Raw genomic sequence first — 16,290 nt, 5'->3', positions numbered from 1 at the left:
AGAACACACCACATCTGGGAAAGACAGAAAGAGGCCGGGGTTGTGGCTCATTCCGCATGTGCAAGACCCTGGGTTCCATCCTCAGCACCACCTAAAAATAAATAACTGAAATAAGGGTATTGGGTCCAGAGGCAGCTTACCTGGACTTGGGACCAGAGGATACCTTGGGCCCTATCTAGGTCCTTTTGATGTATTTTTCTTATGATATGTGCATGTGGGTACTTAAACTGTAAACAAAGTGCCTTGGGTAATACATTAGCACAAAGAGTCTGCTCTGCTAATGGTTTTATGAGATGCCTCTGTGCACAGTTTCAAGTCTATCAAACGCTTGCTCCCACTGTGAAGGTTGACGGGAAACTGAACCAGTGTCGGTACAGAGGACCCAGATCAGACCTTCTGGGAAGGGGAAGAGCTTTCTCATTGCCACCTACCAAGATCCCGAGGAAACAACTTCACAGACTGTTGGAGTTAGAACAAGTCTTAGAAACCATGTAATCCAATCTTATGGTTTTACAGAAATGTGAGCCCCAGTAGGGGATGGAATATAGACAACTTTGGTTTAAGCTTTGCTCTCCTCAAACAAGACCTACCTTCCATCTTCTGCATGAGCCACTTTTATCATTGCAGTTTTATATCAATGAGTCCTAACTTAATTTAGAGCAATGTTTCACAAGATGTTGCCCGGGGATCGCTGCCATTTGCTAACTAATCTTGTGTTCTAACATGTTTACACTGTAACAATAACAACTTCCATATTTCTGGCTGTGGCCCTAGTTGGCAATTTAGGCTCACATTTAATCATGTGTCAACATACTGGCGTCAACATAAAAGCAGTGTCATTGATTCTCATTGATTCTACTGAGTTTCTTTACTAGGGAAAGTCCACAGGGGGGTCTGCACTCTCCCTTGACACTACCCTCAAGGATCTCTTAGTCAACAATGGTGGAAAGGTGTGATTTTAGAGATCATTCATCCGACCACTTATCACTGAAGAAACAATGATAGCATATTATGGAAAAATACCTTAGACAAAATGTGGACGGGGTGGGGGGGTGGTTTAAAATAAAAGAGTCCTATCGTTTGTTTTCCTCATTGCTCATTTTCCTGTGGATTCAAAGTACCAGCTTACATGAAAGCACAGCTATAAATCCGTGGATGGACAGTAGGGGTGTTGAGCTCATGGCTCTGAATGATACCTTATTGTTTCCTCTCTAGATAACACGGGGGCCCCATAGATTGGTGCCTGTAAAAAAATTTCAATTAACATTGTGGGTAATCTTTCTTTAGACAGTTCTATGTTATCAAAGGAAATCCTTTTCAAAATAAAAAGGCTGGGTGCACAAAATGCTAAAGTTTGCAATTAAAAAGTTTTCCCTCCAATTTCAGTTCTGTCTCTAATCACTAGGATCATCTATAATATCAAATACTACTCTTAATGTTTCTCTCACCTCCAAGCCTAACAGCAGAATAAAAGAAAAAAAAAGTTAGGGTTGCTAAAAAAATTAAAAATTAAAAAAAAAGACACATGTCTTATAAGATTATTAGGAAGGGAGTTGGGCATGCCTGTAATCTCAACTACTAGGGAGGAACGGCAAGTTCAAGGTCAGCTTGAGAAATTTAGTGAGACCCTATCTGGAAATTTAAAAAAAAAAAAAAAGAGGGGCGGGGACTGGGATGTAGCTCAGTGGTAAAGTACTTGCTTAGCATACATGAGGCCCACCCTAAATTGGAAGTCTTAGTGGGGAACTAGTAAAATGTCATCAGAAGAAGTAATTGCTAAACAAATTCAGAGGGAAAACGCTGGTGACGAAACAAAGTGAAGACTGAGATTTTTTCCAGTCAAAAATGGCCTTCCATTTTCCAGCTTGAAACTCCACTTTATACCACTGTGAAGAACTTGCAGGGTGGTGATCACAGGCCTTGTGCAAAGAAACAGGAAAATCAGTCCTTGCTCTTGAAATAGCTGCTTTTGAGGCCTACCACACCAGTCTGCTCAGGTACCAAATTCCACCCTGGCCTACTGAACTCTCCATGAATTGAGGTTTGAAAAATCCCTGGTAAGTACAAAACAAATTAGGGTTTTAAAATATAATCCCCAAATAAAATAAAGATGCATGGTGTCATTAGACCTCTGAGGTCTGTTCAAAAACAGAACAAAACAAAACAAAACAAAAAAAAAAACAAAAACCACAACACTTTCAGTGAAGGTAAAACACAATGGAAGAGAATGCATAGAAAACAGGAAAAGACAGCAAACACAAGTTGCAATTTCTCTTCTGTAATGTCAGACACTGTGTTCTAACCAACTGGTGGCATTTGCCTCCGGTTTTGAGCCCTAACCCTAACCCTATCTATCTAGGCAGGGCTGTTTAAGGCATGTCATGCGAGGGGGAAATTTTTGGTTTTCTTATTTACTCTTGTATCCTCAGAGCCTGGAACAGCACCTCGTACACATGAGGTGCTCACTAAACATTTGTCACATGAAAGGAATTCTGGCTTCATTAGTAAATCTTCTGCTTCTGCTCAAGGGCTCTTGGTGGTCAATGCCACTCAATTTTATGAGGTTCTGTTTTCAAAATTTGAAACTTCATTATGAAAGTCTCTAGGCTATATGGGTGGAATCTAGAAGCCAGATTTACCAATCTCTGAAATGATTAACATTCAAGTCTTTAAACACCAAAATACCTCCTTATAAATAATATACTGTGCAGGTCACTTTGAGTGGGTGGATGGAGTTACGTCTAAGTTTATATCACAAGTGCTACCAATTGTTTGCAACAAGATATAAAGTTGTCTCTTGTGGCTAAATAAAGCCAGCAGATGAGAGAATTATGAGGACTGTGTATAATCAACCTCACTTACACGTTACTTCTCCTAGCAGCTTCATTTGCATAGTCTGGCCCCCCTCTTTCCTAATTTACATGCATAACCCTCTCATTCTGAGAGTTAGTTCAATGATGCTGATAGCATTTTCCGTTCTGGAACTTCCCAGACTTCGTTTTTTAAAAACAGGTTTTAGTTTAACAGTATCAAGCTATTAAGTGATAATCATGATAATTAAAGCAGAAGCTATCATTCCCAGTGCTTTCTAAGTATCCGGCTTCATACCAACTTTAGAAAATAGGTACTGCTCTCTATATTTTCAGATGAGAAATATATTTCAACTTCATTCTGCTTATTTCAACATTTTCACTGGAAAAAAAGTAGAGAGCTGGAAAAGGCTTCCAAAAGCCACTTAGTCCTACGTCCCAGTCTCTAAAAGATAGAAGTCACGCTGACTGGAGAGTCATTGCCCCCATTCAGGGCCTTCAGAGAAAGGCACTGTCTTGACCATCCATTGAATCCACACCAACGCTAAATTAAAATTACCCTCTGACAGTTCTTTCTTGAGCCTAACCTGAAGTTACCTGTGCTGCTCTAATAGGAAGTTTTGCAAAGCTGAATCTCAGCTAATTTTTCTGAAGTCATAACTTTTCACCTACTTGAAGACAATAACTGAGTGGCTTTTTATCTTCTGTTATCTAAATGAAGTAACTTCTGATTGGTTGACCTTTTTATTCATTTGCTGCTGCCTAGGGCCCCTCTTCATAATCTGTCTCCACATGAATGGAGACGCAAACACCATGCTGGACCAACACAGTTGACTGGAAGGATACTTTGCTGGTCTGGTGGTTCTTTGTAATGGAGCCCTGCCTTGGAGCCACTATGGACAGGGTATTATGAATTTATGCATGCATGTCTTCATCCCAGGTGGTTTATTTACGAATGTTACAAATTAAGAGTTAATCCCCAACTAAGAGGCCATAATTTTTAAAACGTCTTTTCTTTTTATAAAATCTGGATTTTTATATAATTGGTGAAGTTTAGCCAATTGGCTTTCACTGTGTAGGAATGACTAGTACCCTGGCTATTTAAGTGGCATCTGTGTATGTTTAATGGTCTCCCGATTCAGTGTCATTAGATGCAACTCAGAGTAGCTTGTGGAAGCACTAGAACAGTAAATCTGGAGTCAACGCCTGGCATTGCCAGGCTGTGCAAACCTGGACAAGTAGCTTAACTTTGAAGTCTAGGCTCAGTTTTCTCATTCATAAAGTGAGAACCACTGTTATCCATTTCATAATACTACTTTTGAGAATTAAACAGTATAATGCATGTAAGGGCTTAATATGTTCCTGGTATATAAGTAATAAATCAGTCTTCCTTTTTTTTTTTTTGTTTCTTTTGTTGTATGGGGATTGAACCCAGGGGTGGTTTACCATTGAGCTAAGCGACATCCCCAGATCGGTAATTTTTTTTAAATTTTGAGACAAGGTCCTGCTAAATTGCCTGTAATTTTTCATCCATCTGCCTCAGCCTCCCCAGGAAAATAAACATTTCTAATTGTCACGGGCCAGCCATGGGCTGTGTGTGTGTGAGCTGTGAGCATTTTGAGCACATGAGCAGACTGGACTGAGGTCCCCTCTCTGTCTGGGCTAGGCAAGTGTGTGTCCTTTTCCATTCTGCTTTTTGATCCCACCCAGCACCTGAGATGGGTGTAGCCTTCCAAGATGCCAATCTGCTGACCACAAGACATCACCCGGCTAGACTCAACCCCCTGAAACCTGATCCCCCCCCCCATTGGGGTGGAACTTTCTAGAGTGCCTTCCCCTCCATAAAAAGGAGTTTCAGAACCTCCTCCTCTTCTTTTTTGTCTGCCTCCTTTGTGGGAGCTGGAGCAGAGAAGCCATGGCTGAAGAATCCCAAGAAAAAAAAAGGTATGTTATCCATCTCGGCCAGTGGTCATTTCTGCCAACCCACAGTCACCTGGAGTGACCCTGAATGACTTAGTCACGCCTCATGGCATCTAATCCTTCCATTCTGCCAACTCAGGATGACTTTGGTTTGTGAGAGCAAGGGATACATGTGGTTCTCGACTTTCCTAGGAGACTGCTGAAGACAGGAGAAATAAAAGAGTGAAGAAAGGCCAAGAGCTTCCTCCTCTTACCGCAAACGCGCGTTTGACGGAGGGCACGTTGCTGAAGGCGATCACCACGGGAATGATGTCCAGGGCGCTGAATTCCATGGTGGCCGCGGCGATGGACTGAGCATCGGCCGATGGACCGCTGCTGAAGAACGTGGCGATTCTTCTCGTGGAAGTCCCAGGAAGGGTCCGCTTGAAGACGTTCCTGGAAATGAACCTCATGGCCTTGCCCATCTCCCTGCCCTCGGAGGACCTCTCGTAAGGCACAGCTGCGATTTCCCGGAGAAGCTGGTCCTTCCGGTAGGTGTCCGAGAGGCGCACCAGGTGCCTGGCGTGCGAGCCGTAGGCGAGGACGGCGACGCGCGCCCCCACGGGGCAGTGGCTCTCCCGGACCTTCACGTCTCTCACCAGGGAGGCCACTATCCCCTTCATCCGCTGAAACTCCTCCTCCGTGACATCCCGGGACTGGTCCAAAGCAAACACCAACTCGGTTGGATGCACGGGGCATTCAGGTTTTCCTAAAAAAGACAAGACCCTTTAAATGTCACTCACCGTGCTTACCTCCAACAAGACCAAGAAGGTGGAGTGAGTTTCAGTGTTAACTACTCAAAACATTTAAGCATTCGATAATCAACGATTTCCATATTACAACAGAACATGCAAAAATGTGGAATATTTAAATCTTGAAATAATTGAAAGTGCTAGTCAGAAAAAGCCAACTTTGCTCTTTTGAAGGAAGTGCAAAAGAGAAAAGTGCCCAATTCAAGGTGATCTGTTATGAAATTTCATTAGCGAATCCCTTCTAAATGAGTAGAGAGCTTCTGGTAATGCCCTTTAAGCCCTACCGAGATTGGATAAAAGGTATTGTATTTTGTTGCTGGAACTTCCACTCAAACTAAAATAAATTTCGTCTTAATGAGAAAAATGGAACAAGTGTTAAAAACAGAATGACTGTGAAAGCCCCTTTGATAATTTCAGAAAAAAAAATGGAAGTAATGTGCAGTACACAGAACAGATCATAAGATGTAAAGAGTAGGCAAGAAAGGGTGGTATTTAGAGTCTGGCCCAAAAACTAACTTAGGACCATCTTCAAATTACTTATCCTCTCTGCCTCAGTTTCCTTTTCTATAAAATCTGAGTCATAATATCACCTAGTGCCCAAGACCTGTGGTGAGGACTAAATGAATCAGCATGAATAAATCACTTAGAACTACAGTGCCTAACACATACTAGGTGCTCAATAATACTAAGCCATTATTCTTAATGACTTTGCTATTTGTGGCAGAGAATAACCCTAACACTAAAAGGAAGACATGGAAGGCTTTAACTGATAACTCCCCCCCCCCCCAAGGAGCAGGAGTTTATATTTTAGCACTGGAGATCAAACCCAGGCGAAGCAAGCACTCTACCACAGAGAATAATAAATGATTTCCTGTCTCCATTGAGAGGAACCCAAATCAAACTGTTCATCTCAATGGAGACACGAAATAATTTATTATTCTCTGAATCTAACTAATGGGCTGAGAAGACTTTTAAAAATTGGGGCCATTTTAATTTTGCAATTACAAAATGATTAGAATAGGAACAAATATTAAATTGATTCTGCTAGCTTTTGTTATTTTTATATGGGAGCAACTACAAAGTTTCAGGTGTGATATAGAAATACAAGAAAAAAAAGAAATATTCCTAGTCACCTTATGATAATATGCCAAACCCAGCTCAATCCAGCCTCTGCCTATATCCCCGCTTTTTTCATGTGCCCACTGTCACCAGGCCCTGTCAGTCCCTGGAAATAGCTAGAGGTTTTTCCTGTTCCGTGGTCTTTGCATTTGGAATTCCCCTGCCTGACTGTGTTTCCTTCAGCTAGACTTCAAGTCCACTGCCTAAGAATGCTCCTGCATCTAAAATCATCTCCCCTCCCCTCACATTATCCTGTGCCAGAGTCTCTCATGCTGTATCTCTTCACAGAAGCCACAGGATTCTGAATTCTTTCCTTTGTTCATTTTCTAGGTCTTTCATGAGAATGGAAGTTTCTAAGGACGGGAACCTGAACCTTGTCTATTTTTTTGACTCTGTGTCCCTAGTGCCTAATACAGAGACTGGCACATAGTAGGCCTTCAATAAATATTTGTTGAACACATGTACAGGCAACCAGAGGGCAAGAGTTGGCGGATTTATATAAAAATTGTAAGGGTTTAAATGTATATATGGATTTACACAAAAACATCACATAAGAAGCATTTGTTGAAATACTTGAAAACTATATTAGGCCAAGTTGGTGATTATCATTAAGCATGAGCTACATAGTTTTTGCATTACCCGAGCTGCATATTCCGCTTACTTGCTATCTGACCATCCCTACTTTATTCTGTTTCTCTGCATCTTAATCCTTAATCACTGGTCTACAGAAAGCATATGAGAGAGAGAACAAAGGGAAAATTTCATTACAAAAAAAAAAAAAAAGCCTAGCAGTAAGTAATTGATGATGTTAGCCTTTAACATATTTTAATACTAAGAAAGCTTACCCATTTTGCTTGAGAAATAGCTGTGAAGCTCAGTTAAAACTGAGATATTGGAGGTAGGTCTCTGCTACCAGCATGAGGCAGCAAAGAACGCCCTGATAAAATTTGTATCAGCTGTCAGGCAACACATTATTCTAACTCTTCTTTCCAGATGTATGACATTTTGGAGCTTGATTAAAACATGCTGTAAATAAAGATTACTCACCATGTCCGCCCGCTGGGGAAGGAGAACAAAGGAGACTGGGTTATTATTTGGTGGGAGAATAGAGTTCTCTGACAATGTCAGAAAATCATGGCAGTGAAATCCTGCCTTGTCTGTTTTTCTGTAGATGACTCAAAAATCAAGGCAACAATTAGGCTTTGGAGAAGATGCAGACAGAGCCCCAATCTTGGTAAAGCACTATTCCTTCTATAAGGAAAGGCATGGGAAAAGGGGTAGATAATATTCAGACATAAATCAACAGCCTGCTGCTAGCTGTCAGAGGCAGAGAATCTCTGCCTGGAAGGGTCATGATGTTGCAAGGAGCTACACTGGATTTGGAAAAGTGAAAAGTCCTAACTCTACATTTTCCCCATGTACAAAATATTCCCATCTGAAATTTCCCCATCTAAAATTTTCCCACATACATATTTATAGCTATCAACTACACACACACACACACACACATACACACACACTGTATGTATAGCATGTGTTGTGGATCCCTCATCTGATGCTTAGGAATAGAAATGTTTCAGATTTCAGATTTCTTCAGCGTTCATATGCACAATGAGATATCTTGGCGATGGGATCCAAGTCTAAACATGAAATTCATACACATTTCATATATCTCTTACACACATGGCCTGAAGATAATTTTATACAACATTTTTAGTGAGCCTGCATTTTGACTGTAACCTCTCACATGAAGTCAGATGTGAAGTTTTCCATCTGTGGTATCATGTCAGCAATAAAAAAGTTTCAGATTTTGGAGCATTGTAGAGTTTAGATTTGGGATGCTTAATGCATGTATGTGCATATTTCTATATTATTATATAAACATCAGAGATGGATTTACTCTTAAGTAAATGATCATTTACTCTAGACCTCCACTGTGCAATATGGCAGCCATGAGTCATTATTTAAAATTATTTAAAATCATTTAATTTTAATTATTAAAATTAACTTACACTTTCTACATGGCAAGTATTGAAAGCTACATGCGGCTGATGGCTACTCTATCGGACAGGGCAGTGGACACTTCAGTGGTCCCTTGCACGGCTCTGCCTAGAAGAGGCCCTAGCCATGTTGCTCATATGATCACATGCTTTTGTAAAATGTGCAAGAATTAGGTAAGTAATGTAACCACAATGACATTTTGTAAAATATGCAGTTGTGATTTCCGTTCTTGTTCTAAGTAATACTTGTGAAATAATTTTCTACCTACTTTTGGATTTGCAATTTTGTAGGGAGCCCCTCAAATTTTAATAGTTCAGGTCCTATCACATCTGGGTCATTAGAGATCACATAGCCCTAAGTCAGAAAACTTACTGTGCTAATTCAGCTGCAAAACAACCAGTATTTTGTCACCCAGTGTATAAATTTTGATTCCCATCTTGGCTCCATTCTGCTACCAAAAGAGTGCTGACCTATACTGTTTTCTAGAGCTTTGTCTGTGTCTTTCTGAACAACTCTTGTCTGCAGAAATGGGCTCCTACTTGTCCATCTCCCTCCCGAACCCCCAAAGGTCTTGAGGAAACTTTTGACTCTTTTTGGTCATAGTGCTTATTTGGGAAGGACTACATATGTGGAAGTGGACATTCGACATGATTAAACTTCAACTCTTCATCTTGTACATGGATTTTTTTTTATGGTATCAACACATATGTTGAAAGCAGAATTTGTTATGAGGGTCTTAAACTCCAAAGAGCATTTGCCAAATCTAAATGCCTTCTTGCTTTTAAAATTTTGCAGCAGAGAGAAAAATGTATTGGCAGAACATGCATTATCATGAGTTTTACAAGCAAATCAATCATCCTAACTAAAAGCAATCAAACACATCCGTCCAGGAAAGGCGTAATAAACCATAAATCAAAGGCAAGGCTCCCACCCACCGGGACACCCTGTCACCATGGCTCTTTCACACTGGCAAATTCAATTCTGTCAGTTATTGTCAGGTGCTAATAATCATTTAAAAGAAGTCCAGTGTGACTCTCCACTGAGTGATTTACCACTTAGGAGAGCTGTGACCTCAAATCTCAATTTTCCCCAGGTCCAAAGCACTAGCTATATTGTTGCTTATTAGTTCTTGGAATGGGTTCCAATAGGCAGACCAGCAGCTACACCAGGACTTAAGAACCACCACCAGCCCATGATGACTCAAATTTATGCAGTGACACCACTGATTTTAAGAAATTGGCAGGTGCCTCGTCTCAGTTCTGAGTACAGGGCTCCCGGCTTCCCTTCATTGAAAGCTGTCGGCTTGGGTGGTAGTTTTACGAAGGGTACTTACGACTGTGGTCCCGCACATATTGAATGAGGTCACATGTCTGCAGTTCAAAAATCAAACAGAGAGAATTTAGCCAACAGATGCTTGGTCACGACACGCAAAACTAAATAAATTTAATGGAGTGCTCAGAACACTCAGAGAGAAGAGATACATACTGAAAATGAAGCCAATCCTTTGGCCCCTTTCACGCCCTGGGGAAACAAACAAAAAGTGTTTTATAGCTTTAGACACATTGCGGGCCAGAATCTGCAGCATCATTGCCCTGAGGATGTGATGGCTTTTAGGTTTTTATTCTTAAAGGGAACAAAAAATACAGGTTGGAGACTCAGGACCTAATGAAGAAGAGCATGCTCAGGGGGACAGATGGGGAGCAGCAAGCTTGATACGCTCGGCCTCCAAGGTCGCTTTTCTGCAGCCCCTTCTCTGAAGGACAGGGTTGTCCGGAGGCTAAGGATGGAGCTGGCAACTGGACACAGGCATGCAGAGCTTGGGAGCAGAGGTGGGGAGCAGGTCTACAGCTCAGCACTAAAAAGATGGAACCATTCGTGCTTGGCTGCCCCTCCTGTGCTCGACAGACGGAGTTCTTCACCCCATGCCTTGCTTCTGTCACTGAGCAGCAGCCCAAGCAGAGCCTTCATCTGTCCCCACCACTGGCTGGATGACAAAAGGACTCAAACCAAACATCTGGAGGGGTTGCCTTGAGTTGTCTTCCCAAACCGAATACGTATATGTATACGTTACACACATATAATATACATATATATATATATATGCAATTATAAACACATATGCATATATATTCATCAGGTTGGGAATAGAAAGAACAATGTGGAATTGGTTTTAATTTTAGATGTCCAGTCCCATTTTGGGAATGGGAAGAATCCAGCTTCTCTGGAAGAGACACCCAAGGAAAAATGCATTGGAGCCCCACCCAGACTCCTGAAGCAAATAATAAGCTCCATGTGAGTGTCACTTTGATCAAATTCATTATTTATCAATTTCCCTTCATTTGCTGACCCTGTATTAAATGCAGCAAGAGAGCAATTATCGAATAGATAAGTAAAATTTACTGATAATTGAGAAATCTCATTTTAGTCTTACACTTTTCGTTCTTCTTCCAATTTCCCCCACCGCCCAAGAGATAAATGTTAGTCTGCATTTTTTTCCTTCCTTTTGAGGAGCTCATGAAATAGCAAACATAACGGCCAAACAGCAGAAGCAGAAGGTGCACATATTTGGACAATGAAGCGTTCTTGCATTAACTTTTTAAGTGACAAAGGTTCCGATATGGTTTATAACTTTCCTACTTACCTTGCGTCCAGGGGGTCCTGTCTCCCCAGGGGCTCCTGGCTCTCCTGGAAGTCCAGCAGATATCTCAAAGCAGAAGTTATTTATTTAAAATCATATTTACACACACACATATGTGTATATATGTGTGTGTGTGTGTGTGTATATATATATATATATATATATATATATATATATATATATATATTTTTTTTTTTTTTTAAATTTAAATATCATTATAGAAAACTGAGAGATTTCCAAAAGGCACAAAGAGTGAAAACAAAAATGCTGGGTACTGTGGTGCACGCCTGTAATCCCAGCAGCCTTGGGAGGCTGAGGCAGAAGGACTGAGGGTTCAACACCAGCCTCAGCAACAGCGAGGCACTAAGCAACTCAGTAAGACCCTGTCTCTAAATAAAATACAAAATAGGGCTGGGGATCTGTCCCGAGTTCAATCCCCAGTACCCGTCCCCCCAAAAAAGAAAGAAAAAACCAATACATAACAATCCCTTCTTCCTCAGATAATCCTTGTTAACATTTTGGTGTCTTTTCTTATTCTTTTAGGTGTTCAGTCCCATTTTTGGAACTGGAAGAATCCTGATTCTTTGGATGAAGAAGAAAATATATATATATATATATATATATATATATATATGTTAGTTTGTAAAACTTATTTGGATCATACTTTTTCCTGATGTCTTTTAAACTAAGTATGTAGCTCTGGATGTTTTTATGTTATTAAATATTCTTTTGTGAGGGGCAAGCAGGAAAAATCAAAGTGATAGAGTGCCAGGGATCCCAACAGCCTGCAGCAGGGCCCCGGAGATCCAGGCCAACTGATTCGCGCGGCCTGCCCTGCGGCTACAGAAGGCGTGGCGCCTCAGTGAAGCCATTAATTAGCAAGCAGGGAGGTTAGGGACTGCCATTAGGTGGAATTCCGCCAGCCAAGCCCACATGGACCCTTGGGTCGAGCACGGGATCTCAGAAGGGGAAGGAAGCGGTACAGTCCCATCCCCCACAGCGGACACTCCACCGAGGCAGTCAGCGGCCACCATCCGGGAAAGCTGAAGGATACACCGCCACTCTCCTTCAGAGTGCAACATCAAAACAGGTCGGTGTCATTCAGCTCACCCCCCAGACAGCGGGAATTCGCATAAAATCTCTCCTAGACTTGCCGGGAGAGGGAGTATCAAGCTGAGCCTCCATAAAGGCTAGGGGGAAACTAGAGACACCTGACCTCCAACCCCTCCTCCCAGTAGCAGCCAAAACGAAACCTGGCTAGCCAGCGCTGGGGGAGGGGCAAGCAGGAAAAATCAAAGTGATAGAGTGCCAGGGATCCCAACAGCCTGCAGCAGGGCCTGGGAGATCCAGGCCAACTGATTTGCGCGGCCTGCCCTGCGGCTACAGAAGGCGTGGCGCCTCAGTGAAGCCATTAATTAGCAAGCAGGGAGGTTAGGGACTGCCATTAGGTGGAATCCCACCAGCCAAGCCCACACGGACCCTTGGGCCGAGCACAGGATCTCAGAAGGGGAAGGAAGCGGTACAGTCCCATCCCCCACAGCGGACACTCCACCGAGGCAGTCAGCGGCCACCATCCGGGAAAGCTGAAGGATACACCACCACTCTCCAACAGCTTGCAACATCAAAACAGCCAGCAGCAGGACCCCGGAGATCCAGGCCAACTGATTCGCGCGGCCTGCCCCGCAGCTACAGAAGGCATGGCGCCTCAGAGAAGCCATTAATTAGCAAGCAGGGAGGTTAGGGACTGCCATTAGGTGGAATCCCGCCAGCCAAGCCCACCGCCCACGCCCGGAACAGGCCCAGCGACCTGCCAGCATGGTAGTCACGACACCCCAATTGGAATAGGGACAGAGCAGAGCCGCCTTCCACTCTCTGAACAGGCCCAGAGAGCCGCCAGCGTGGTAGACACGTCATCCCAATTGGAGTAGGGGCACAGCCTCCGCCCGCACCTGCAAGGGAGACTTTTCAAGTATACAAGAGCAACATAAATAAATAGGGGGTAAATTTCAAAAACACAACAGTTGCACCAAGCAGAAAGAAACACGAGCAGTATGAAAAGACAAGGAAAGAAAGGACCACAAGCAATGCAGGTCAACTCAACTTTAGAAGAGGTAATAGCTGCAACAGATGGAATATCAGATAAAGAGTTCAGGATATATATGCTTCAGATGATCTGGAGTCTCAAGGAAGACATGAGACAGCAAAATCAGACAATGAAAGATCACATTGACAAACAAATCCAGGAAGTAAAAGATCAATTTCACAGGGAGATAGAGGTAATAAAAAACAAACAATTAGAAATTCTAGAAATGCAGGAAACAATAAACCAACTTAAAAACTCAATTGAGAATACTACCAGCAGAGTAGATCACTTAGAAGAGAGAACATCAGACAATGAAGACAAAGTATTTCAACTGGAAAAGAACATAGACAGCTCAGCAAGTCTGCTAAGAAACCATGAGCAGAACATCCAAGAATTATGGGACATTATCAAAAGACCAAATTTAAGAGTCATTGGGATACAGGAAGGCACAGAGCTCCATTCCAAAGGAATAAACTGTCTATTCAGTGAAATAATACAAGAAAACTTCCCAGAATTGAAGATTGAGACAGAATCCCAAATCCTAGAAGCCTACAGGACGCCGAATGTGCAAAATCATAAGAGATCCACACCTAGACACATTATAATGAAGATGTCCAACATACAGAATAAGGAGAGAATTTTAAAAGCTGCAAGAGAAAGAAAGCAGATTACATTCAGGGGTAAACCAATCAGGATAACAGCTGATCTCTCAACACAGACTCTGAAAGCTAGAAGATCCTGGAATAACATATTTCAAACACTGAAAGACAATGGGCTCCAACCAAGAATCGTGTATCCGGCGAAATTAAGCTTCAGGTTAGAAGATGAAATTAAAACTTTCCACAATAAACAAAAGTTAAAAGAATTCGCAGCTAGAAAACCATCTCTTCAAAAAATCCTTGGCAAAACATTACAGGAAGAGGAAATGGAAAATAACATTGAAAACCAACAATGGGAGGTAGGACAGTAAAGGGGGGAAAGTAGTCAAAGAGGATAACAAATCAGGTTTAGTAACATCAATAAACAAATATGGATAGAAGAACAAACCATATCTCAATAATAACCCTAAATGTTAATGGCTTAAACTCACCAATTAAGAGACACAGGCTAGTAGAATGGATCAAAAAACAAGACCCAACAATATGCTGTCTACAGGAGATGCATTTGATAGGAAAAGATATACATAGACTGAAGGTGAAAGGTTGGGAAAAATCATATCACTCATATGGACCGCGGAAACAAGCAGGAGTGTCCATACTCATATCTAATAAAATAGATTTCAAGCCAAAGCTAATCAAAAGGGATATAGAAGGACACTTCATACTGCTCAAGGGAACCATACACCAACAAGACATAACAATCATAAATATATATGCCCCAAATAATGGTGCAGCTGTGTTCATCAAGCAAACTCTTCTCAAGTTCAAAAGTCTAATAGACCACCATACAATAATCATGGGAGACTTCAACACACCTCTCTCACCACTGGACAGATCTTCCAAACAAAAATTAAATAAGGAAACTATAGAACTCAATAACATAATTAACAACCTAGACTTAATTGACATATATAGACTATACCACCCAACATCAAGTAGCTACACTTTTTTCTCAGCAGCACATGGAACCTTCTCAAAAATAGACCATATACTATGTCACAGGGCAACTCTTAGACAATACAAAGGGGTAGAGATAATACCATGCATCTTATCTGATCATAATGGAATGAAACTGAAAATCAATGATAAAAGAAGAAAGGAAAAATCAAGCATCACCTGGAGAATGAACAATAGGTTGCTGAGTGATCAATGGGTTTTAGAAGACATCAAGGGGGAAATTAAAAAATTCCTAGAGTTAAATGAAAACACAGACACAACATATCGGAATCTATGGGACACATTGAAAGCAGTTCTAAGAGGAAAATTCATTGCTTGGAGTTCATTCCTCAAAAAAAGAAAAAACCAACAAATAAATGATCTCATACTTCATCTCAAAATCCTAGAAAAAGAAGAGCAAAACAACAGCAAAAGAAGTAGAAGGCAAGAAATAATTAAAATCAGAGCTGAAATTAATGAAATTGAAACAAAAGAAACAATTGAAAAAATTGACAAAACTAAAAGCTGGTTCTTTGAAAAAATAAATAAAATTGACAGACCCTTAGCCATGCTAACGAAGAGAAGAAGAGAGAGAACCCAAATTACTAACATACGGGATGAAAAAGGCAATATCACAACAGACACTTCAGAAATACGGAAGATAATCAGAAATTACTTTGAATCCTTATACTCCAATAAAATAGAAGATAGTGATGGCATAGATAAATTCCTTGAGTCCTATGATCTGCCCAGATTGAGCCAGGAGGATATAGACAACCTAAACAGACCAATAACAATAGAGGAAATAGAAGAAACCATCAAAAGACTACCAACTAAGAAAAGCCCAGGACCGGATGGGTATACAGCAGAGTTTTACAAAACCTTTAAAGAGGAACTAACACCAATACTTTTCAAGCTATTTCAGGAAATAGAAAAAGAGGGAGAACTTCCAAATTCATTCTACGAGGCCAACATCACCCTGATTCCGAAACCAGACAAAGACACTTCAAAGAAGGAAAACTACAGACCAATATCTCTAATGAACCTTGACGCAAAAATCCTCAATAAAATTCTGGTGAATCAGATTCAAATACATATCAAAAAAATTATACATCATGATCAAGTAGGATTCATCCCTGGGATGCAAGGCTGGTTTAATATACGGAAATCAATAAATGTTATTCACCACATCAATAGACTTAAAAATAAGAACCATATGATCATCTCAATAGATGCAGAAAAAGCATTCGACAAAGTACAGCATCCCTTTATGTTCAAAACGCTAGAAAAATTAGGGATAACAGGATCATACCTCAACATTGTAAAAGCAATC

The 16,290-nt window shown here is 41.2% G+C and overlaps 1 protein-coding gene across 1 annotated transcript in view; it reads right to left on the bottom strand.

Annotated features, from left to right (window-relative positions):
- Col6a6 (collagen type VI alpha 6 chain) overlaps window positions 1-16,290 on the bottom strand; it is a 110,003-nt gene that overhangs the window by 17,617 nt on the left and 76,096 nt on the right. The window contains exons 28-32 of the mRNA XM_026384010.2: window positions 11,283-11,345; window positions 10,127-10,162; window positions 9,975-10,011; window positions 7,688-7,699; window positions 4,985-5,478 (exon numbers count right to left, since the gene is read on the bottom strand). Coding sequence (XP_026239795.2) covers window positions 4,985-5,478; window positions 7,688-7,699; window positions 9,975-10,011; window positions 10,127-10,162; window positions 11,283-11,345 — 642 coding nt within the window. The remainder of the gene's footprint in view (window positions 1-4,984; window positions 5,479-7,687; window positions 7,700-9,974; window positions 10,012-10,126; window positions 10,163-11,282; window positions 11,346-16,290) is intronic.

The sequence above is a fragment of the Urocitellus parryii genome, chromosome 2 (assembly GCF_045843805.1).
Source record: "Urocitellus parryii isolate mUroPar1 chromosome 2, mUroPar1.hap1, whole genome shotgun sequence".
In the NCBI taxonomy this organism is placed as follows: Eukaryota; Metazoa; Chordata; class Mammalia; order Rodentia; family Sciuridae; genus Urocitellus; species Urocitellus parryii.
The sequence above is the reverse complement of the archived record's forward strand: the minus strand, read 5'-3'. Positions and strand labels throughout refer to the sequence as shown.